This window comes from Chenopodium album, chromosome 24 (assembly GCF_948465745.1).
Source record: "Chenopodium album chromosome 24, dcCheAlbu1.1, whole genome shotgun sequence".
NCBI classification, from domain to species: Eukaryota; Viridiplantae; Streptophyta; class Magnoliopsida; order Caryophyllales; family Amaranthaceae; genus Chenopodium; species Chenopodium album.
The window spans coordinates 27,608,743-27,634,950 of NC_137857.1; the positions used below are offsets into that span (position 1 = coordinate 27,608,743).

Sequence of the window (26,208 nt, forward strand, 5' to 3'; positions counted from 1 at the left end):
GTTGGAGGAGAAAGAACACTCAATAATCATGTTGTCTCTAGCAGACGATGTTATCACCAAGGTCGCGGAGGAGGAAACTGCATTGGGTATGTGGTTGAAGTTGGAGAGTCTATACATGACAAAGTCTTTAACCAACAAGTTGCTATTGTCTGCGAATGTCTGAAAGTACATCCCTTAGAAAACACTTAGATCAATTGAATTTTATTCTGTTATAATTGCGTAATATTGATGTTAAGGTTGAGGATGAGGATGCTGCCTTAATTCTGTTAGTGTCTTTGCTAGTGTCATATGAGAATTTTGTGCAGTCTTGTATTATTGGTAAAGAGACAGTGTCACTAAAGGAGGTTAGATTTGCTCTCCATGCTAAAGAGTTGCGCCATAAGGCATCTGGTACAGGTACAGATGATCAAGCTGCTAGATTAGTAGAATTCGGGTGGAAAATCCTGAAAATTGTATTATAGGGGTCCTAAACCTAGTGATGTCTATAAAAACTGTAAGGAGAAGGGGCATTGGAACTCTAAATGTCCCAAGAAGATGAGACAACAGGAAAATTATGAGTATGCAGATATTGCATATGGAGACACCCGTTTAGAAGAGGATTATGTCCTGATTGTTGATGAACATGCGCATCACTCTGATGTGTGGGTTCTAGATTCGGGAGCATCTTATCATATGTGTTCACGGAGGGAGTGGTTTATGAACTACAAGCAAGTTGATGGAGGTGTTATTATGGCTAACAACGAAGTCTGCATAACGGTTGGTATAGGGTCCATCAGAGTTCGGACACATGATGGTAAATTATGCATGTTGAACAATGTCAGGCATGTTCCACAAGTCACGAAGAATCTGATTTCACTTAGTCTTTGAGACAGAAAAGGGTTTAGTTTCAAAGGTGAAGGTGGAGGATTGTATGTCAACAAAGGTTCAAAAGTTAGTTCTGAAAGGTGTTAAACGGGAGGCATTGTATGTGTCACAATGGTCTACATTATCTGGTTCTGAGTCTAGTATTGTCACATCATCTATTTGTGGTAGTGGTAGTGTTGAGAAACAGGTGGAGCATAGAGTTACTATAGGTAGGGGTGGTGGTCCACATCCGGGTAAGATCAGTCAACACTCATAATCCGAGTTTAAATGAAGCACCACAGTCTTCGCCGTTGAAATTGGGTCAGCCTAGTTTGGCTCTTGGTAGATATGTAAGCTTTGGGAACTCTCCCCTAAAGAAAGGTCGGGAAAAAGGTGGATTTTGCACTATCTGTTGGAGAGGTGGATATATCTGAGCCGTCCGAGGGAGCTGTTGCTTGTGCTAGGGAGAAGCATTGGCAAGCCTATTATTTGAATCTGGTTTTGTTGAGTAAGTCCCAAGGTTGCTTGGACTTACAGATTATTCAAAGCAATTAGTAGCCCTTAGGGGCTAATCTGTTCCTGACGGGGCAAATCTGGTGTGGTGCGCGACGGAGCAAATCTAGTGCCTAGCTGAGGCAAATTTGAGCAAGGAGAGTTTGTTTCTAGTTATCTGTATTTTGTTATATCCGTCTATTTTCTGGTACATCTTGCGTCTTGTTCGATGCATCTAGTACATTAGTTTTATTGTGAGGGGATTCAAGTCAAGGTGGAGATTGTTTAAAATATGCCTTGGATTGAAAGCTAGGAAGATAAACGTTGAAAACTAGGAAATTAGGGCAAGACATGTCCATGCCTTAGGGAGGCACGGACATGCCTCAACGAAGAAGTATTGAAGAGTAACTAGGCACGTCCGTGCCTTAGCGACCTTCACAGGTGTTCGACCAGGCATGTCTAGGCCATCAGGTGGCACGTCCGTGCCTACACGGAGTTCCGATGAGGCTCAGCAGGTTTTCAGATCTGGTTTGTTTTGGACGTGAGGCACGTCCCTCGACAGTTTTGGCCGATTTTGGATACTTTGTTCGTAGGCTTTATTCCTTAAATAAAGTCAATATTTTCAAGAGTATGGGTTATTATAAATACCCCTAGGTTATTTCCTAGCCGTGACAATCATTAGTTGAGTGATTATTCAGAAGTCAGAGAGTCTTTTGTGTATTTCTCATTTGTGAGATCTGAGAGAGATAACAATAGAAATCTAAGAGACAATCAATTTGTTTTCTATGATAAGTCTCAAATTTGTATAATTGACATTGTCAAAACTAGAAAAATTAAAGAAATAAAAATAAAATTAAAACATCAAAAAATTACCTTAAATAAAACGCAGGTTGGCAAGAGGAGGAATCACTGTATCAATAATTCACAAAGCAATACGATTGATTTGACCACATGAGTTATGTATTTAATTCCCAATTAATTTTTTGTTTAATTATGTATGAGTTATATATACGAATTGAAGTGTAACGTTCCGATAAGAATAATCTTGGGAAAAAAAAAAAAAAACTGCTCATTGCCAATATTATAGTAGAAAAATCGTTTGAGTTTGGTTGAGAATAATTTTTTTCCATTGAGAATTTTTGAACGGAGAAATAGACAATACAATTTTCCATGGAATTGTATTGATGTAATTATTTCCATTATGTTAATACTAATTTAAATTGATGGAAGAATATAGAAAGTTGTAGAATTTAATTTTGTAACTTGAATTAAGAGAGTAAAAAAGCGTGGGGATTGAAAAATGTTAATATGCTGAACATAGGAAGTTAACAACAAGGCTTTTGCTAATAGTATATTTTTTTTTAAATAAAAATTATAAAAATAGGGAAAAAATGGGCCCTCCGAAATTTGGGGGCCCTGTGCAAAGGGGCTCTTTGCACTCCCCCTTCTATGCCCCTGACTTATGCGCATCTTTGTGAAAAGATTGATGGGCGACTCATAGGTTGGAAGACTAAGTATTTGTCACTTGTAGGTCGCATAACCATCACTAAATCGAATGTGTGGCGAGGTATTACAAAGAATGCTCCTCCTTTGAAGTCGAGAGTAGCTATTGGGAATGGAAAGAAAACCTTGTTTTGGGATCATTGTTGGGTGATGGATGAACCCCTTCGAAGTCATGGTGAGGCTGCTATCCCTAACTCTATTGATAGAGCCACTGTAGAGGAGATGTGGACTGTTGGGGATGGATGGCGCTGGGATTTGTTCGCTCATCTTTTACCCGCCCAATGTTTGAAACAAATTGCTTCACATAATTTAATAGCAGACCTTAAAGCAAGTGATTTGTGCTACTGGAAAGGCCCAAACAAAGGCAAATTCTCGATTAAATATGCCATGAAAGTTATGCGAGATGATGATCAAGCCTCGACTGATCGTAGATGGGGGACATCAAGGAATGGATTAGCGGGAACCTTGAAGCACAGGGGTTAATCTTTGCAGAAAAGTGGCCTACTTGTTTTGCCATCACCTTATGGTGGATTTAGAAATGGAGAAACAACTCCATGTTTGGAAGAAGTGATGAAATCCCCATTGATACAGGGGCTTTCCTTCGTTCTCAAGTGGAAGAAACTTGAAAGATATTCCTTTGGGAGCTGCTGGGAACTCACTGATTGGAGGTAATAAGTTCAAAGCTAAAGAAGAAGTCTTTATCAAATGGTTAGCTCCCCCAAATTTCTAGTTGGCCCTTAACACTGATGGTGCGGCTAAGGGGACCCCTGGTCCAGTTGGTGGTGGAGGAGTAATTCGTGACTGCACTGGTCGCTTTGTGAAAGGGTTTGGAGCTAATTTTGGAGTGTGCATTGCTTACAGGGCCGAGGTGCTTGCCTTGGAAATTGGCATCAAGATGGCTATGCAATTAGGACCGAAGAAGATCATGATCAAGATGGCTAATAAAGCTTGTGTCGAAGCTATTCTGAGCGATGATCAGAGAGGAGGAGAATGCTATTATATTCTGAAATCTTGTGGCAACCTTATAAAGTCTTTAGGTAGTATTGTTAACCTAGTGCATTGTTTTAGGGAAGTTAATAAAGTAGCTGATAAATAAGCAAATATGTGTGTTCCTCTTGAAGAAAGAGTAATTTATTTCGAAGAGCCTCTGATCGAAATAAAAAGTCTTCATTGGGAGGATACCATAGGTAAGGCTTTGCCACAACTTATCATGTAATCGCTTTTATTTTTCTAATAAACAGGCTTGGCCCCAAAAAATAATTTCTTTGGACCTCAAATTATTTTTCATTATCCCTCAAAAAAAATATTGTTCATTGATTAATTTGGGCAAGTAATTCGAATTAAAAATTATAATTTCTAGAAATTGGGTGTAAAAGCATGCCAAAATGTCGTGCAAATGATTTTAGCTTAAAAAGGTATCTAGGAGGGGTGTATAATTGTAAGTAGAGGTTGCATTTAGCAATCATGTGTTTTTGCAAAATACCCATTGATTAATGTCATTTTTTTACACGTCATTTAAACTTGATTATAATCATGAAAAAGGTTGTTTTCGTGATTCTTTAATAATATTATGTAGTCATTTCTCACAAAAATATTTTGTGACAAATTTCCTTTATTCTAACAAGGCAATCGAATTGCTTAGAATCCCAAGAAATGACAAGGTACATATCAAGGAGTAAACTAAACCTCACAATCAAAAGATCCACCTCAATGCACAATTTGACATCTAAAAATTTTAAAAAATTATCTAACCTATCAAGGAATAACACTCGTAAACATGCAACCAAATGGTTCACTACAGAGGGGGCAACCTGTTATAACAAGACCACACTCTTCTGCAGGCCACAAATCCTCCGCTAACGTATGGACCGAAGAAGCTGCTGAATACTTCACTAGCTTAAAGAGAAAATAGACGGAAAAAGTGAAGAAAATTTAGTTCTCTATGCTACACTTTACTCAATATTATTTAATGGGTAAAGAAGAATGAGAAGAATACAATCGTTTAAAACTCGAAAATTACAAAGCGTACATTGAAGTCGATGATTGAAAAGCCTCATTATGTAGACACTCAAGGCTTAAATGCGGAGAATACCACAACTGAATTGTGACCCCCGAATCCAAACGAATTTGAAATAGCTGCAAAATCATGATACGGGTTCATTAGCATAAAAAAAAATTCCTTATTTCTGTCTGACAATAGTAGTTAGACTTACAATGTATGTAACTTAGTATTAAAAAAAATAAAGGGCTTTACAGGATGTTATTATAATTATGTCATTATAATTAAGTTTCAAACTATACCCTCCTTAATTGATCATCAGCATATCTTACTAAACAGAAAAAGGTTGCAGGGCGGATTCTAGATTGTTGTTGAATGTGTTGATGTACATGGAGGGAATTAAATGTATATTGGATGAATGAGAGAAACAAATAATCAATGACTTATTGTAGCCTATGCCTCCAAATGACAGGTATTTTATCTTGGATAAGTGCTGGGAAAGATAAACATAATGCAGTAATGCAGTATATCGGAAACCTAATCCATAGGCACCAGTAAAAAAATCACCTCACTTTGCATTTCAATTGGCAGGAATTACATAAGTATAATTGCAAAATCATATTCAAACATGTTAGGCTTCATGGGAAGGAACAACGTGACCACTTTCCCTAGACGAAAGGAATATAAGACAATGAAAAGAAAAATGGCTGAAAATCTTACCAACATTCACTTCGTGCTGTTGCTTTTCATTTGGAACTGTATTAAATTCAACTGATGGTTCTGGATTCTGCATTAAAATGAATAGTGTAGTTAAGCTTCAGAACAACAAATATGGGGATGAGAAAGGCAATAAGGAAATTAAGTATGAATCTGAATGGAACCGAATAGATGCATAAAAAGAGACTAATCTGTCAACAAAACATTTCAAAATTCCTTTCTGATTTGACTGATTGTATTTACAGATTCTGGAGTCTCTTTAGTATGGCATAAAATAAAAAATAAAAAGTCCTTGCTCAGACTTACGCTCAACTAATAAATAATGGCAAGAACCTGAGTAGGGCATAAATCACATTTGCTTTTTAAGAAAGGTCTTTCATAATGTTGCTAGTTGCTACTACTTATTACCGACTATAATTTCAGGCTTTCCATGACAAAGAAAGATTCACAACTTACAAATTGATTTATGGTTGGATGTAGCCACCCTGTTGTACAAGCCTTTACAGTGGCAATAGCTTCCATACCCCCAGCAGCACCAAGACAATGCCCTATCATAGACTGCAGAGCATATACACATATAAAGGGATGAGGATCTTACTATTATACATGAGAAAGCAGAAGCATAAAAAATTCACGTTTTAATCTTAAATTAATGTAATTATAAGCAAATGAATAAAAACACAAGACAGTCATACCTTAGTTGCATTCATCTTGATCTCAGATGTGTTTTTGAACACTTTCTTTACGGCATTCACCTCAGCTAAGTCACCAACAATTGTGGAGGTAGCATGAGCATTTATGTAATTGACCTGAAGATGTTCAATGATAAAACATGTATCAAATTTTGCACAGTTTAACTTCTTAAATTTCATTAATTATCATGTCAACACTCATATTCTAAGTACTTTCTCCATCTGCAGAAGTCTCACAGTACAAATTACATCAAGTGTATCAACATCTTATCCATATGGCTTGACAACGAAAGAGCCATTACACAAAACCCATTTCATCCTTGCAGAAAGATATGAGTGTCATATCACTTAAGCCTTCAAAACATTTTTTACTAAAAGATAGGAATAGTAAAATACAACTACACATGAAATGTACTCCACTAGATGACTTTAAATCTGACAGAAACTAATTGTAGCTCAAAGAGATTTGAATTTAGTACTCTTGTCATACAAGAAGATGCTAACACCATAAAAAATAAAAGCTACCATTATGATCATATATAAGAAAGCTTACCTCTTCAGGTGAAACACCTGCATCTTCCAGGCTCCTCTCTATGCATGAAGAAACACCAAGTCCATCAGCTCTTGGATCAGTCATGTGATAAGCATCACAATTGACTGCACCTCCCAAATACTCAGCAATAATCGGTGCACCTCTTTTCATTGCATGCTCTAAGCTCTCCATTACCTAAATGTTTAAATTATGATTTATATCATTAGGGAAAAATGTGCTGTCTTACACATGCAAGTACAAAAGTGAAAGAAGACGAATAATGATATCAAGTTTTTTTTTTTTTTTTTTTTTTTTTTTTGAAAGAAAAGTTTTTTGTTATATACTTCCTCCGTTTCTTTTTACTTGCAACACAGCCTTGTGGCACGTGTTTTGAGGTTGGGTTTATGTAATGTAAACGGATAAATTATTCATTATAATTTTTACAAATGGTACTTAACCCTATTCTAATCTTCGTGTAAAAATTATATTGATAAAATCGCTCGTTTATCCTCACTAATCATCTCCTAAAACTGCGTGCCTTAAATGTGTGTTGCAAGTAAAAGAAAACGGAGGAAGTAATATTTAAATAAAAAAGCAAAAATCTATGTTCAAAACACTATAGGTAGTACATCACCTAAAGATAACAAATGATATTAAGCTAAGTTCTTCGAGTAAAGATTACTGAGGGAATTTTTCACACTTTCACTTAAGGAGGTTTGCTTTGTACGGAGTACTTATAAAGGAACTCCAAAAAGTGAAGGACCTTTCTTCAAGTCAATTAGCTAGACCATGATTGTTATTGCCTTATTGGATCAAGCAAAGATTGAGGAATATAATATTTATCAATTCAAAAATAGAAATGAACTTAAGTAATCAATGTCTGGCTCCATCTGTTTCCAAATAAATGTAGAGGTAAAAGCGGCAATATGTTTAACAGAAAAAGAAGATAATAAAGAATATAAGTTTTCATTAGCCAAAATTTTGAATCTGACATGAAATATATAGCAACATTACTCTGCAAGAGCATGGAACTAAATAAGAGCTGGAAGACAAAATTTAAGTTGTATTTTATGAGAAATTTTAAAATAACAGATAATCTAAAAATTTTAACATCTTACATGAGCCACCTGACTAAAAATGTATACCAGTATACTAATGTCTAAATCATAGAGAGCAAAAATGCTTTGCTATTTTTAAGCAACATTATTAAGGGCTGCCTATTATAGAAAACAACAAAGCAACATATAATTTCAAAATTCAGTAAAAAAAAAGGACCTACAGTTATTAGATTTCAAAATACCCAATATTACCTAAAAGTTTTTTAAGTATACTGCTTTTGACTTTTGCAATATTCAAACAGAGGATACTACTTGTTTGTGATCCTACTCCAGAAAGGAAACACCATAAATACCCAGACTTGAAACACTTTCCACTACCAAAGTTTTCTTACAAACATGAACATTCAAATGAGAGATTTTTAAAAGATTCTAATTTTCACTTAAATTCACATGCTTTAGCCTACCAGATCATCAATGACTAATGCACATATAGTTTTAGAAATTAACAGCCAAAAGAGAAGACCAAATCTTACCAGAACACCAGATCCTTCACCCATTACAAAGCCATCCCTGGCTTGGTCCCATGGCCTTGAAGCTGTCTGAGGATCATCATTTCTCTGTGACAAAGCTCTACAAGCAACAAAACCTCCCAAACCAATAGGAAGAATTGCAGCTTCAGTTCCACCAGCAATCATCAGGTCAGCTTCTCCACGACGGATATGATTGGCAGCAGCATAAAAGCAATAATTTGAGGTGGCACAGGCAGTGGAGATTGAATAATTAGGACCCATCAAACCGAGATCAATGGCAAGCAATGCGGAAGCCATGTTAGTTATGGCATAAGGAATAAAAAATGGAGTTATTCTCTTGTGACCTTTCTCAATTAAAGCTTGAACACCATCAGAAAACACTGTGAGCCCACCCATCCCAGTTCCCACAAGCACACCTGCTCTTACTTTGTCAATCTGCAAGCATATATCAGCAGTGATTAATCATAACAAAAAAAAAAAAAAAAAAAAAAAAAAAAAAAAAGGTATCCCTATATACATGGTAATGATACGCACATAATACAAAAAAATTAAAGATAAACTGGAGGAATCCAGCCATGACTCATAAAGTTGCAAACTTCAACCAAATCTTAAGCAAAGAGCTTGTTAAAACACAAATATTTTATATTTAACCATTGTACAATGTATAGGGAAAACCTTTGGAAACATACAAATTAGAGCCAGATTTGGAAGTTTCAATCCTGAGCCCAAAACACAAACATGATTGAGCACAAATAAATCAACAGACTTTTAGATTGGGTTAAATGCTTAGACCATATTTTATGTGACGTTTAAATTTTAGAATTAAGTGAAATTACTAAGTTTTCCCAGATTTTTTTATCATTAATACTCCGTATAAATAAGTTTGCTTGTTTGATGCACTAAGAATCGAGGATGCCCTAAATATTTGAACTTTTTTACAATATCCAGCATACCATTACTTGATATAACTTTCTACATATACTTGGTTTGGCCTACTTAAAAGTTTTATAAACATAATGCAGGTGCGGATTTGCATCATATTCCTAATGTTTTTGCTCTACTAAAGATATTTCACAAATGGTAGTTGAAGATTATAACAGACTAAAGATTGATCAAACGTGTAAATTGAACCTTAGTCATGTGATGAGAAAGCATTTAAAAAATATATGACCAATTCTACAAGATCAATCAACAATCTCATATAATATGACTGTTTTAATACTTTTAAATGCCACAAAAGTAGGTGTAGCAAATAAATAGGGAATTTCTGCTACAACTACATTGATCAAGAAACCCTTTTTTTACCAACAACTACATTCTACTACAATTTAATGACAACTTCCCAATCAATGAAAGAAATTACCAGAATCCCTACAAATTGACCCATCAATATTAAGAGTGTGAGAGTTTTATACTTCATATCAAACTAATAAAATAATCCCAAAGACAATTTCGTAAGACAGTCCATTTTCCTCATACTATCAATAACAGTAGACACTCCGTCATTTCATCAAACACTTGGTCTGCATAAAACCATCTAACCGAAAACGACATAATCACAAACTATTCAATCCAAACTAAGAAAACAATACAATTCCCACATCCAAATTACATCCAATCACACAATCAAACAATACCCATTAATCAGAATTCAAAAATCACCCACTAAAATCACAAATTCTGAAAAACCCAATTAAAAAATCATCAAAAAAGGAATAAAATTAAACCTTGGAGAGTCTATCACCAGCAAGATCAGCAGATTCAAGAGCTCGTTTTCCAGCAACAATGCAGTACCTCAAACAATCATCAAGACGCCGGTCATTCTTCCCATCAATATACCCTTGAGCAGAGAAATCCCGGATCTGCCCGGCGAAGCGAGTCGGGAATTTCGACGCATCAAAACGATCAATTGGACCAATCCCACTAACCCCATCAAGCAGCTTCTGGTAGAAAACATCAGGGTCATTCCCAAACACAGAAACAAGACCCATTCCAGTAATCACAACCCGTTTCTTAGGATCCGTTTCGCGTTTCGGAGCAACAGCAACCTGGGAAGAAGCCCTAGGAGTGAAACTAACCCTATTAGAGGACTTACATTTTGAAGTGCGAGAGACGGAGAATAGTGAATTGGGGTTTCGACGAATCGAATCGAGCGGCGAAGGGCGGAGAGTAGGGGAAGGAGAAGGAGTAAGAAGAGCCTGCATTGTTGTAATCAGGGAGTTTCAGAGGGAGAAAAATGGAGGATGAGAAGAGGTTGAAGAAGGCGGAGAAGTAGAGAAGGAAGAAGATGACGATATGGTCGAGGAGAAAGAGAGGAGAGAAGAGATGATCACTTGTTGCAGTTGAGCTGTGTGACCAGCTAAAATTGAATTTGGGTTGAAGTGGAAAAAATAGGTATGAATTTATAGGATTTTAAGTAAACAAATTCTTCTTTAAAAAAAAAAATTAAATACTTCGTAATAAATAAATAATTAAAAAAAAAAAAAAGAAAAGAAAAAGGGAACAAATAATAATCCGAGTATTGCGATTTATAAGTTCACAACTAACATAAATGAACAACCTTTTTGGTGAGACTAGAAATGTTGTTCTATGATTGGTGTTTAATTGTTTATAGACAACTAGTTAAATTTCCATGCGATGCACAGATTATATTAAGGGCCGGTTCCCATTTACTTAATTTCAGTTCAGTTCATCTTCGATCTGTTTAGTTCAATTCAGCTTATCTCCAATCGATTTAGTTCAGTTCAGCTCAGCTTAGTAAATGTGAACATGCCCTAAATCATATAGTGAAATACAACATTAATTTCTGTGCAGTAGACGCATGGTTGTTTAATACGAGTAATTATAATACGACAAAATTATAAAACGACATAAAAAAATAAAGACTTGATAGCAATTATTAGAAAGTATGAAGTATATAAATAAGAACAAATACATATATAGTTGTGATGAACAATTTTTTTTTTTTTTTTTTGAGGAATGTGATGAACAATTTAATATTTTAGAAAGTTCAGTTTAGATGTTATGTGAAGCAAATCTCATTATTTAAGTACAATGATCCTTCATTATAGTAAGAATTTTTTTTTTTTCGGGAAGCAAATACTTTTGGAGGGAAAATACTCCATACAATGTTGTCAAGTGTCATTTTAAATTCGCCTTTAGTATAATGTAATCAATTAACTATTACTAAAACAGAAGTTGCTGACATTATCATTGCCCACGTGTCGCTTTAATAAAAATTTTCCCGCCTAAATGCAATGATGATGTCATCTTTTTTTTTTCTTTTTTTTTTCGGGAAAGCTGTCATATTTAACATTTTTGAAATTTAAATATTGGAAGCTTCTGCATTACAACTAAAATCTATCAATTTATCGTAGGAAATTGAAATAATATTAAATAGCAAACTAATAAATGACCTCCGACATTGACTATGAATTAGAAAATGTTGAACCGATACTATATCATAATTTTGATTAAAATTAAAAAATTTAAAAATACAAAATATACGTAATTCTTATTTATATTCATGTATAATAGTGATTTATTTTTAAAATACAAATTAAAATAGGCTTTATATAAACCATGCATCGTACGGGTTTTAACCTAGTAGATAGATATATTTAAGATCTGTGATTGAATTCCGTGCCCAATACAAAATACTCCATACTCTATAAATACTTAATTATATTGGCAAAAGCTAACAAACGTTCGGGAGCGTTATAAGATAGCAGAAAGTAGAAAAATTAGATTAAAATGAACATTAATTACATCGATTGACGCGTGATTTTGCGATTTCCCAAATTAATACCACTTTAGGAAATATTTTCAATGCTTATCTAACGCCTCGGGGCGTTCGTTAGCAAGATTTTATTATATTTTCTACACTTTTCATTATACTAGGAAGAATATTGAATTTGCCAATATCAACTTAGACAGAAAAGAAGACACGGCTAAAAAAAGAGTGTCATATGTTTTTAGAAGAACAATTAGAACTCCAGAAAATGCAACATGAATTAATCACTATGGAGATGTCACAACCATACCAAGCTGATTTTATCTGACGATCAAAAGTAAAGAAGTCTAATATGACTTAACAAACCTGTTTAGCATCATCCCCAAACTTCTCCTTGCCAACATCCATACCAACCAAGCTAATGCATTCTATTATATTGCTCGAAGCATTCGATTAGATTTGTTTGCTGCATTAACAAAGATAGCCTTCAAGTAAGGCATGACAACATCATAATTTTCTGCTCCTGCAAATTTCATCATAAGATTAAAAAATTGGTTAAAAAATTATGATTTTAGTGGTTACAAAATTGGTATGTGTATGATTTTAGTGGTAAACTTATGATTTTTGATATAAGATTGTATCAAGTAGAAACTTGTTAGCCACTAAGACATGACTATGGCCTTGTTTGGCAATTGGCTGTTGGCTGTTGGCTGCTGGCTGTTTAACTTGGCTTGTTTGACTGGCTGTTAGTATTGGCTGTTTGTAGTGGCTGTTTGACTATTTATTGTATGTAAACATGTTTGGTAAAATCAGCTGTTAGATATTGGCTGTAACTATGCAAAACAACCTTAAAGGGCATTATTATGTATTCTTATACATTTATTATCAGTATTATTAATTATTAATTACTAATACAAAATATTAACTACTAATTTATAATTACTTATTATTAATTATAAACTACTAGTTATTAAGTACTAATTACTAATTATTAAGCACTTAATATTAATTACATATTACTAACAATTGTTAATTACTAGTTATTAATAATTAAGTACTAATAATTACTAATTACGGAGTACTAACTATTAATTTTTAAGTACTTATAACTACTAATTTACTAATTATTAATAATAATTATTAATTATTAATTACTAATAATAGATTATTAATTACTAATTATAAATTATTAATTACTAATTTTTTATTACTAATTACTAATTATAAATTATTAATTAATAAGTATTGATTATGAATTACTAATTATAAATTATTAACTATTGATTATTGATTATTAATTACTATTTATAAATTATTAATTACTAATTATTAATTATTAATTACTAATTACTAATTATTAATTATTAATAATTAATTATTAATTACTGATTATTAATTATTAATTATAGATTAATAATTATTAATTATTAATTACTGATTATTAATTATCAATTACTAATTACAAATTAATTATTAATTATTAATTAATTACCAATTATTAATTACTAATTATTGATTGATAATTATTAATTATTAATTATTAATTACTAATTATTGATTGATAATTATTGATTGATAATTATTAATTACTAATTATTAATTATTAATTATTAATTATTAATTATTAATTATTAATTATTAATTATTAATTATTAATTATTAATTATTAATTATTAATTATTAATTATTAATTATTAATTATTAATTATTAATTATTAATTATTAATTATTAATTATTAATTATTAATTATTAATTATTAATTATTAATTATTAATTATTAATTATTAATTATTAATTATTAATTATTAATTATTAATTATTAATTATTAATTATTAATTATTAATTATTAATTATTAATTATTAATTATTAATTATTAATTATTAATTATTAATTATTAATTATTAATTATTAATTATTAATTATTAATTATTAATTATTAATTATTAATTATTAATTATTAATTATTAATTATTAATTATTAATTATTAATTATTAATTATTAATTATTAATTATTAATTATTAATTATTAATTATTAATTATTAATTATTAATTATTAATTATTAATTATTAATTATTAATTATTAATTATTAATTATTAATTATTAATTATTAATTATTAATTATTAATTATTAATTATTAATTATTAATTATTAATTATTAATTATTAATTATTAATTATTAATTATTAATTATTAATTATTAATTATTAATTATTAATTATTAATTATTAATTATTAATTAAGGATAAAAAGTAATTAATAATTAAGGATAAAAAGTAATTTGTTTAATAAAAAGCCAAAAGCCAAAACCAAAAAGCTAGTAACACTAGCTTTTTGTTTTTGGCGGAAAAGCCGGCTTTTTCACCTAGCTGAAAAGCCATTTACCAAACAAGTATTTTGGCTGTTTGACCAAAAGAAAAAGCCAAAAGCCAAAAGCCAACCAAAAAGCCAACTAAAAGCCAATTACCAAACAAGGCCTATAACTAAGACTAACAGGCACTCCATGTCCCCCCCCCCCCTTTTTTTGTTGTATTTTTTTAGTGCTAAGAACTTCTTCTAATACGAGGAAAAGAAAAAGGATGAGTTTACTATGAGAGAAATCATTCTGTTGATCTGGGCAATGATGAAATTGAATTGATGGATGAAAAGACCAATCAAGTCATGGTATGAGTATACTTATATATTTTGCAAAGATTGAAAAACATATGATAGTTAATGTTTTGAAATATTATATATAGATTGTTTATTTGTTTGTGTGATTGAGTTGGAGGATGAGAATAATTGGCTGATGTATGATTAACGTGATATGACATAATGTGAATTCAAACAGGTTTATTTTGAAGTCATACCCTACTAAAGGGAATTGTTCAATTTACAAAGGAGACTGCCGAAATTTTACTAATAATTGCACTAAAACATATCTTATTGCAGGGAGAATATATGGAAAAACTTGAGGAATGTAAGAACAAAGGAATTGAGATAACCCTGACAAAGTCTACTTGGAGGTTGTAGGTGGGCAAAAGAAAGGAAAAGTCTACGGTTTAGGAAATGCTTCACAAATGTACTAAAAGAGCAGTCCTACTTCTCACACTACTCCATCATCTTCCACTGCTTCTATAATTTCTGAGAGCTGAAGAATTATAAAAGATGGTGCAAGAAAACCATAACAAGGTAGAAGAAATCCAAAATATAGCAACAGAAAGCTTAAAATATGTTAAGGAAACAATTAGTCATTGGTTTTGAATATTGTTTTTTAATACATTGATACAAAATTGATGATATTTTGGATATTTGGATGAAATTAAAATTTTGGTTATTTGAATTTATGTGTGGGTATCGTACCTCTATGGTCTCCAAATATCGATAGTTAGTCGCAAAAATTTAGCGACTGCAAATTTTGTTTTAGAGACTGATGGGTTAGTTGTAAAATAATTAGTCTCAATAGTCGCAAAAAAAAAATAGTTTTTGTAGTCGCAAAAGTTTGGTCTCGTAAGTAGTTGCTAATCCGTCGCGAAAAAAATTACTCAGTAGTCGCAAATCCGTCGCAATATAATTAGTCTGTAGTCGCAAAGGTTTGGTCTCGTAGTCGCAAAAGTTTGGTATTGTAGTCGCTAATCCGTTGCAAAAGTAGTCTTAAAACATTGGTCTCCGTAGTTGCTAATCCGTCGCAAATATTTTACGACTGATAATGATTTAGTTGCTAAAATTTGAAATGTAGTCGCTAAATGGCAGTTGCAAAGGCGTAGCAAAGCCGTCGCTAAATTTGCGACTGTTCAAAAATTAGTCGCAAAAATGGATTTGCGACGAGGTCTTTGGCAACTACCCAAAGTAGTTGCAAATCCGTCACAAATCCATTTCAGCGACGGATTTGCGACTACTTTGACCGTCGCTAATTACCCTTTTTCTTGTAGTGACAAAAACAAATATTAACTAAAATTAGCGAAAATCAAACAAAAACCAAACATGAAAATTCGAAAAAAAAAAAAAGAACCAAATTTTCCAGAAAAATCAACATACCTTTACAAATATTTTATCCTCTTTGGATTTAAATGGTCAAAATTGAATATGAAAACTCCAGATCTGGGAGTTTTCATGGTCGAATTTGACCATGAACACCAAAATTTGTTTGATCGTTGCCCAGACCCTTGAACCAAAATCCGGAAAGGAAAAAGAAAGAGTGAGGGAGAGAGGAGAAGTGAAGTAGACAGCGGTAAATTGGATAAGCCAAGCACCGGTGAAGTAATCGAATGTGGCTACAACGACGTTCAGCAGGACCGGCTAAGGGCTTGTGCAAACAGACCCTTAGCACAGGGCCCCGCGAATTAGAGGGTCCAAAACATTCAGAGCCCATTGCTACTAAAAATAAAAATAAAATAAAAAATCTGTCAACTCTCTTCATGCATCAACAAAAGCAATTCAACCATTTCAAGAATCATTTACTCCATTAATGCTAATAAAATTTGTAAAGTTTCCTTATTCCATTCATATTTAATATCTCATTAACTTGATTTCCTAAATTTTCATTAAAATCTTTCATCTTCTCTCTACTAATTAGTTAGTATCTGGTTAAAAATATGAGTAACGACTTAATTTCGGCAAAACAATTCTTAGTTATTGCTACACTTTTCTTTCTTTAACGAAAGAATCAGAATTTTTTTCTCTTTTTTTTTAAATTTTTTTTTTTATAAATGTTGGTGTTAACTGCTACAGAGTATAAAGGTTGGTGTTAAATTCTTTGAAGGTAACTAATTAAAAAAGAGAAGACAAAATTATCCTTTTTTTTTTACAAGAAAATTATCATAATTCTACAAGCACTCAACCATAATTGGAATTACATGTCGCAACAGTAAATCATTAAGGATTGGTTTCAGAAAATTTGCTCAATCAATAAAATGATTGATTAGCGAATAGTTGGCGTCTAATCAGATTGATTATATATTGACATATTGTGTTAATGGTTTAAATATTTTTTAGGAAATTTTGACTTTTACCATAAAATAGGGCAGCTAACGCGCGCGATGCGCGCGTCATAGCTAGCCATATCTTGAAGGTTTTTTTGGTTTGGCTTTTAAATCACAAAATTAGTTGAATTAACAATAAGAGAAATTTTTCCTAAAAAAACCAATAAGAGAAAATATGTAATCAACTATATTTAGGTAGTATAAATGTTCAAGACAACTAACATTTATGAAAGCATAAAAGTACATAAATATTTTAGAGGGTATAGTTGTCTAAATAATATTCATTAAAATAACATCTACATATTAATGAGGGTATGTATGTAAATACACATTTTGAAGGATATAATTGGCATTACACTATTCATAAGAGTTGTTTCTACTTTTTATTAGGTAGGGATTATCGTTTTTGTTAAAACTGGATTTAAAACCTGTGCAGATCTTTATTCTATGAGAGAGTTTGCGATGTACAACTATCATTTATGTACACAACCTTATTGGAGAAAATAGAATTCTTCAATGTTATTGGAAAATATCAAGATCTCTAATTGAATTCCTTAGTCATTACGTAATGAAACGTACATACTACTATTCGTATGTTTCTATTAGAAATATAAAAAACTGTATTAATGTTCCCTATAGATTTTATGATGTTATTGGTCAAGAATATCAATACAATTCAAGCATTTATCTTGTATTTTAATATTATCTCTCTATACTATTTACTTACTAACAACATTTTTAAAAATATTATTACTTCTCCTATGATATCCCTTACTTTTATTTTTAGTAAACTATTAACTTTTACTACAACATCAAACACCCCTAGTTATATCAAAATAGGTTAAGTTATCTAAAGCTATGTGTCGGACATACTGTAAGACTTTACCAAAAAAATAAATAAATAAAGATAAACATTGTCAACAATTTTTTTCTTTTCCTTTTTTTTTTTTGATATTTTGAAATATACATTGTGAGTTATTCAATAATATTATGCATAATAATATTTGTATTGTGTACATTAGTGAGAAATCAAAGCAATTATATAAACAATGGAATAAATCATAGTGATGCAATTATATAAGAATAGATGGAGTAAGGGTTTATGTTGGGTATTAAATACTTAGATTGGGTGCAATAAATTTTTTCTTGTTTGGTTTAAGGATTTTATTTGTATTAATGTATGTTGAAAAATATTTAACTAGTTGGTTGAAATTGAGAAAATTAGTCTAATTATGTAGATGAGAGGATGAAATAAGCTATGAAAATCATTTCAATTGTGTAGGATGATATAATTTTTGTAAGGGCGAAAACTGCTATTCTGAGTAACTATTTTACTCTGGTTTTTAAGAAAATAACAATTGAGAAATGTCTTGATTTGCATGTCATGGGTTAAGTAGCTAGGGTTAATCAAAATGTTATAGGTTAGTCAAATGCTAATAAAGGTTTAATAGGGTGAGTGAAAAGAGAATAAGGAAAAAGGAAAAAAATATTTCGGTGAAATAGTGGCTAGTGTCATTAATGACTCGGGTCACACTCGGTTGAATAGTTAATTGTGTATTAGCTACTAGTCAATCTAGGGGTACTGATGCACCCAATCTATATTTCAGGGTGTTGAAACTAATTTTGCCTTATTTATATGACGTATGAAGTATAGTAAAATCAAAGTAATACAATTATTTGAGAGTGGATGGAGCAATGAGATCAATGTTAGATATTAAAGACTTAAGCTCTGATACAATTTTTTTTCTTGTTTTGTTTATGGGCTTTAATTATTAAAGTTAAAAATTTATAAATTATTGGTATTGCTCCTAATACTTGTCATGTGAAATTTTATCAGATAAGTAAATCCTTAAAATAATATTTTTTGTACATTTTTTTTTCCAAACAAATTATAAATTATGAGTTTAAAGATAAAATGGATTACTTCAACCTTATTGTCCTTTTTTTTTAGAACTTTAACCATTAATGGTTATTCTGCAAAATACTATAGTCGTTCGTTGCTAATGTATGATACTTAAGTGGTGCTTAGCTGGCATATAAAATGTTGAATAAGATATAGTATATACAATCGTTAAGCTAACAACAACCATAATCAATAACATTAATTTTGTAATAATGTATCAATTAAATTAAATTAAATTAGAAACTAGGTTGATGTTTCAAAAAAAAAAAAAAAAAAAAAGAAACTAGGTTGAAACAAAGAGTATACATTTCAGCACGTGACATACAACACAATATTATAATACATCTTACTATAATATTTTACACAACTTGATGCATCTATCACCTAGTTTAATTTGACATGCACGTTTCATATATTACCATCAATGAACATCATAGAATGACATTGTTATAGAATTCAACATTTATCACATGCGGGCTCTATTGCTTGCGTACATGCATGTAGATTCATATCGTTCACGTCTCCATAATACAATATCATTGAATTGAATCGATTTTACTCCAAATGTCATAGATAGAAATTATAGAAAATAGCATGTCATATCCTTCTTCCTGCATACATGCACATGCATGAAGTTTTAGAATTCACACTTGATTTGCGACCGTAGTTGAAGCAAATACAGCTAATCACCTAGCTACTTATCCCCCAACACACATATATATCCTAATCCCTTTAATTCCCTAAGCTAAAGAAAGTACACAAGCAAGCGAGAAACTGTAACATCCCCAAATCTCCCTCTGCGGAAATACTAGTATAATTATACCGTAGAGATAGACTTAGGCGTATTACCGCCGCGTGATTACGCAAGCTACTCAAACTTACTAAATAAATCAATACTTTGCAGCGGAAAATTCAATATTCTTCTTTATTAACAATATACTAAAATAGTAACCAATATCATGAGTACTCATAATTAAATACAAAGAGCAATATTTCCTAATCTAGGTGAAACCATTCCCGGAACTCCAAATGCTCAACATTGACTCCACCTGAAACTGCTTACCATTACGGTAAACAGGGCGAACCAAAACAAAATAAGAAGTAAGGGTTAGCAAAATATGCTAAGTACGATAAGTGCAAGATAATTGAACTCAATTGATTTGCAAACATGCTTTTGCAATCAATTCCAATAATTATTCCAATAATTCCAAACTCATGATTCAAAACCAATTTCAATAGCCAAAATTAATATTCAATAAAACCAATTCCAATTATTTTAATATCAATTCCTCTCCCAAGTGTGCACACCCCCAAGCTAGTCTCCTTATGTTACAAGGCTATTCTTGAGGAAAGACCCGGTCATACAAAGTCCAAGGCCTTATCAAAAACCAAATCCTTATAGTGGGATTACCACCATGCTTATAAATTATTAATAAGAATAATAATTCAATGATTCAATAAATCCTCTTTTAAATCCAATAATTCTAATATAATTCAAACTCCTTTTAATAACTCCACATACTTTCAAAATCAAAACCTTTTAAATAAATACTTGAAAATAAAATCTCATATTAAAAACTTTTCAAAATTAATAACTCTTCCTTGAAAAAAAAAACCTTTTATTTAAATTCAACAACCTTTTAAAATCCAATCCTTTATTTAAACATGATAAGTAATTCAAACCATTCTAAACATGATTTAAAAAATCAATCATTCGAAATACTTTTATCAATACCTCCAAACATAATTTATTTCAAAATCATAATCCAAATCAATTTAATTCAATCATTAATCAAATCATATAAAACATGTTTTTCAAACCAATCGCTTTCAAAGACATCTAGCCACCTAACGTACCTTGATCCTTGTTTAGCAAAATCACCCAAAAGGAACCACAAGAATCTTGATCAAATACACCCTACAAATAAATATAACCTTAATCAATATAAGGTTAACAAATAATCAAGATAATTAAATTAAAAACCTCCCAACTATATGTACATGAACCTATAAACATCATTAAAATATGATTTTATATAACTAAAACTACTCATAATAATTTTATAAATCCCCCATAATAATAATAATAATAACAATTGAATAAGAGAAGAGAAGAAGAATAGATAAGAAACCTAGGAAAAGAGAAGAATTAGATTTGCGTTGGAAAGAATAAGCAGAACTTATAGAGGTTGTAACTCCTTTGATATAACTCCGAATCGGGTGTTCTTGAGCCTAACCTCAAGGATTTTTTGAGAGGAACAATCTTCTGTGAAACGTTAATACCCCAAAAACTGACCAGAAGTGCCCGAAAAGTGGCTTCAAAGATAAACGGGATGATTTGTGTAAAATTGAGGAGAAGAAAAGAAGAGAATTAGTGTGAAGAATGTGAGAGATATGTAGGGGTAATTATAGGCTAGCTCATGCAAGAATTATGGCAAGATAATGTGGGAAGAATTATGGCAAGTAGGGTTTATGGGATTACTTGGAGAAGTGAATAAAAGAATTACGGAAGGTTTTGATATTGAGGTGATTGTGTATATTTAAATATGGAAGGTATGTATGTCATGAAAAATAATAAGGAAATTGGAATTACTTGGGAAATAATTAAGAAGAAAAGGAAAAAGAATATGATGATCAAATATTAAAAAGATGGAGATATAGAATTAAGGGAAATAAGAGATTTTGGGAGATAATTAAAAATACAATTTTACCAAAATAAATTCTCCTAAAATAATTAGAGAGGGCCAAAAATATTGAGTTTTCCATTGTTCAAATTTTCGGATTTCTCTAGGATTATTTAGGTGCTCGGTTTTTAAGGAATAAAATAATTGTATAAATAATATAGAATAAATAATTAAATGCCAATTATTTATCAATAAATAACCTAAAAAAAATCAAATTTTCCATACATGGAAAATCCGAAATCCCTAGCTCATTATTGGGAATTTTCGGCCATAATAATTAATTAATAGGACATTGTGTCAAAAACTACATATTAAAAGCCATTTTTTGCGAGAAACTACCTAATAAAAAAATTGTTGTAAGAAACTACATATTAAAATGAAAATGTTGTAACAGATTACTCTTCACCGGATTTTCACCCGTTAACTAATTTCTCCGACGTTTACCATCCACGTGCCAGTCACGTGACATTTTAAGACCTTTTTTATGCCCTGCCAGCAGTGCTACCTTCCTCACCACCTCCCCACCACCACAACACCCCCAACCCACCTCAAAACACCCCCAAATCCACCCTCTCTCATCCCCAAAAGCAACACAAGCCCTAACTCCTTTGCAATTCCTCACCGCACGGCGCACCACCACACTCCCCTCTATTCCTCCGGACGCGACCTAATAGCACTGGCACACAACTCTTCCTCACCATACCTCGCTCGCTGCTCATATCTCTCGAATCACCTTAATACCCATAGCCACCAACAAATTAAACCGCAGCCAAGTCGCCATTCCAACGACGTTATACCCAACAACAATAAAGCAACAACGAAGCAACCCACGACATTAATTCAACTCTCAAAATTAGCCCAAATTAAGAACCCAAAACACATTATTTTGTCAAACAGAAGTAGGGGAAGGGGACAATGACGCAAGCTATGGAAGCAACTAAGCAAGGGAGGGATAAATTGATGGATATAAAGATTAAATGTTGATGTTAGGCACCAAATTAGGGAAAAAAAGGTGAGAATTTGGTTGATTCAGAATCATGTGACCGGCGGAGGGTGGTCAACGCCGGAGAAATTAGTCAATGATAGAAATCTGGCGAAAGAAATTTTATTACAACATTTTTTATTTTAATTGTTAGTTTTTCACAACATTTTTATTTTAATAGGTAGTGTCATACAACATTTTTTTATTAGGTAATTTCTCACAAAAAAATGCTTTTAATAGGTAGCTTCTGACAAAATGTCCTAATTAATAAAACATTATTTTGCTTTAACTAAAATATCCAATATATGTAAATAATCCGGTTTTTAAAATAAGATAAATGGATAATAAATCTTACCCAAACTAATGATTAGTTTTAAAAAATACTTTTGGCGCCAAAATTCAAATATTATTTTGGCTCCAAATAACAAATTTACTAAACTACCATTTTTAAAATAATTCATAATTAATTAATTAGGAAAATACGTATGAAAGTACGGGGTATTACCGAAACAACCTATCCTTTTAGGGGTTAACCATCCCCTTTATCTATAATTCTTTAAATTTTTTTTCTTTGAGTTTTCTTTAAATTAGATGACGGAGTCACTAAAAGCTTACTCTAATTTCTCCATTGAAGAGCCTTATGAGATATATCTTCCACTGAAAGTATACTCCAATTTCTCATCTGAAGCTGCTTATAAGCTTTTTCCATATTAGGTTAATTAAGGGTGGGCATGACCCATGGGAGGAGAGGAGAGAAACGTTACATGTGAGGGTAATGCAAGTTATTACCAACTACCCCACACTGTTAGTTGACTGTGCATTGTGAATTAATTACACAAAATACTTTGGAAAAGTTTCCCAAAAAAATCTAACCATTGCCTCATCCGCCCAAAATAATCTCAACTTTCGATTATTTTTTAACAATCCTACCTTTATACTCAATTTGCTCAAAGTGGTCCCTAGTGACCGGTTACTTGTTAAATAGGTATTTTTTTGGTTTAAAGTACACGTGTCACTGTATAATTTGTCTAAATTTTAAATTAAAAAATATTGAATTAAAAAAAATCCGACAGCCACCCACTCCTCAAGCCCCTGCCACCGCAATAAGCGTCGAATAGAATCCACCCACAGTGAGATTGAAGCTTACGACACGTCGCCTGATCGTCGTCGCTACTGTCGGTGGTTCCGGGCGGCCGAAATCAGGGCAAGGGAAGGTAAGGGAGGTTGAAATCAGGGCGGGGGAAGGGGAGGAGGCCGGAATCGAGACGGGGGAATGACAGAGGTGTTGGAATCGGGACGACGCTTTCCGAAATCGAGGGCGGAGGGTGGTTATTGCTCGCTGGTACTTCCCGAAATGCTGCCTGGGTTTTCGGGGGAACGTCTAGGGTATTTGTGGTTCAGGGGAGGGGGCCAAGTGGCGCCAGCGTTAGGTTGAGGGACTGGGTGGCCGGAGCCGCGGGGACGGGTAGTCAGGCGGCAAGGATGGTGGTTTTTGCCGGTGGGGTAGTTTTGTTAAATAATTAAATAATTTATTTTTATTTTTTTTGTAAAAAAACTTTTTTAAAATATTAATCTTATTTTATTTTTATTTTTTGACCAATAACAGGTGGACACGTACTGATGTGTCTATTTTATATAGTATTTTACCCCCATCCCTTGGTCATAATTGGTAGTGTTTTAGGCTCTTTAGAGCCACTTTTATTACTAATTGGTGTTTTCTAGTGTTTTCGTAGTTTTGGTTTAGTTTTGTAGGGAATTGCACTTTTGGAGCATTTACCCGGAATTTTATGGAGCGACCACGAGCATTAGAGGAGCACGACCACTCTTCATAGCCCAAGGCCGGTTGGATTCATCAAACCGGTGATTACGGGCTCGACTTATGAGATACCGAGGCTTTTGGACCGAGTATTCAAGACCCGAAGAGGAAATCCGAATTGGGCCGAAGGATCGGAGCCCAATCGAGTAGTCCAAGTTGCCCAAAGATCGTGGCTCGACCAAAGAGGCTCCGTCCGAAGGCGCGCCCGACTGGGCGGGGCGGAACATATACGCATCATCCTTCACCCGATCTCGCGCCCGGCCGGGCGCGAGAGACGTGTTATTGAAGAAAAGGCGCGCCCGACCGGCAGTGTGGCGCCCGACCGGGCGCGTGTCCCTGAAGAAGTTTTAGGCTTCGTTTAGTTTGTTTTAGTTTAGGATTATCCTGCTTAATATAAATACGTTTTTGTTAAGCAAGTTTAGTACTTCTTTTACCTCTTCTCTTAGATTTTCTCTTTCTACTTAGTTATTTTTCTCTCTCTTAATTTCTCTCTACAACTTTACTCTTGTTCTTGATTCAACTCATTATTTCCGTAACTTTGGTAACGATTTCTTCATTATTAATTTCAGTAATTTTATTTCTTTATTTCATCATGACTTATGTGATTGCTTTGTTTAGTTTAGACTTAATTATGTGTGAGTAGATTTCTTTCTAAGGTTATGGGGATCCAATGAATAATATGAAGGGGTAATTTATTATTGTTGATTGTGAATGCTTAATTAATTTCCTATTGATTAATTTAATGCTATGCAATTAGAGTTGGCCTGGTTTAATTGTATGAGTTTAGCCATATTGATTCGAGATTCGAGAGATGAGAATTGATGTTTAGGCTTAGTTTCAATAGGCGGACTAATTTATAAATGGTTAGATCGAGATTCAAGAGATGAGATTTAATACCGGTAAATTAACTCTGTGATTGTAATACGTAGCGAAAGCCCTTTATGATCTGATTAATTAATGCATTGATGATTGATTGTTATGTTTTACCCTAGAATATTGTTTATTGGTGAACCTATGCCCTAGGTCTTTTACTATTTGATTTCTCCTACGTTTATTTCTCCCTACTTATATTCTTCGTAGTATAGTTCCTTTAACAACAAATTGGTTACTTGATAATTTAGATTACTCTTAATTAATTAGGAATAAATTGACTTCTTTCCCTGTGGTTCGACCCTTCTTCCCTATCTGCATAGTTAGAGGACTTAGGAATTATTTTTGATTAGGTGATTACGACTTTAGCCTGTCACATACCTAACCGGTTGAGACCATTTTGAGCAGATTGACATCAAAGCTCATATTATTAAAAAATAATCGAAAGGTGCGACTATTTTGGGCGGATGAGGCAAAAGTCGAATTATTCTGGGTAATTTTTTCAAATACTTTTCACTATATAAAACGCAAAATTGCCCTCAACACTCTGAAGTATGGTTTGGGTGCACCCAGCACCCTATACTTTGCGTAGTAGCCAAAACACCACAAAACTAATGGCTTGGGTGCAAAACGCACCTTTAATGAGTCAACTTGCCACCATTTTCGCCGGAGCCGATGAATTAAACTTTTATTTTTCGATTTGCGTGTCGGAAAATGTCCCGTAAAGGTTTCGGGGGTCATTTTGAAACCTGGGGATCCAAATTATGCTCGAAACAAGCAAAAAAATAGGATTAGTTTGTGGTGTTTTGGCTATTACGCAAAGTATAGGGTACTGGGTGCACCCAAGCCCCATACTTCAGAGTGTTGAGGCTAATTTTTGCCTATAAA

The 26,208-nt window shown here is 32.6% G+C and overlaps 1 protein-coding gene across 3 annotated transcripts; it reads right to left on the reverse strand.

Moving 5' to 3' along the window:
• Window positions 1-4,381: 4,381 nt before the first annotated feature.
• LOC145610304 (3-oxoacyl-[acyl-carrier-protein] synthase I, chloroplastic-like) lies at window positions 4,382-10,744 on the reverse strand. Of its 3 annotated transcripts, none has more exons than XM_081665631.1 (8): window positions 10,094-10,744; window positions 8,370-8,801; window positions 6,800-6,973; window positions 6,250-6,363; window positions 6,011-6,112; window positions 5,558-5,624; window positions 4,868-4,974; window positions 4,382-4,730 (listed from the first exon to the last, which is right to left on the reverse strand). In XM_081665631.1, the coding sequence occupies exons 1-7, from the start codon at window positions 10,568-10,570 to the stop codon at window positions 4,907-4,909; spliced, it is 1,434 nt and encodes a 477-aa protein (XP_081521757.1). In that variant the 5' UTR covers window positions 10,571-10,744; the 3' UTR covers window positions 4,382-4,730; window positions 4,868-4,906. The 3 variants fall into 3 exon arrangements, with proteins under 3 accessions (XP_081521757.1, XP_081521756.1, XP_081521755.1); XM_081665630.1 differs by having other exon boundaries at window positions 4,382-4,734; XM_081665629.1 differs by having other exon boundaries at window positions 4,382-4,974.
• Between the last annotated feature and the right edge of the window lie 15,464 nt (window positions 10,745-26,208).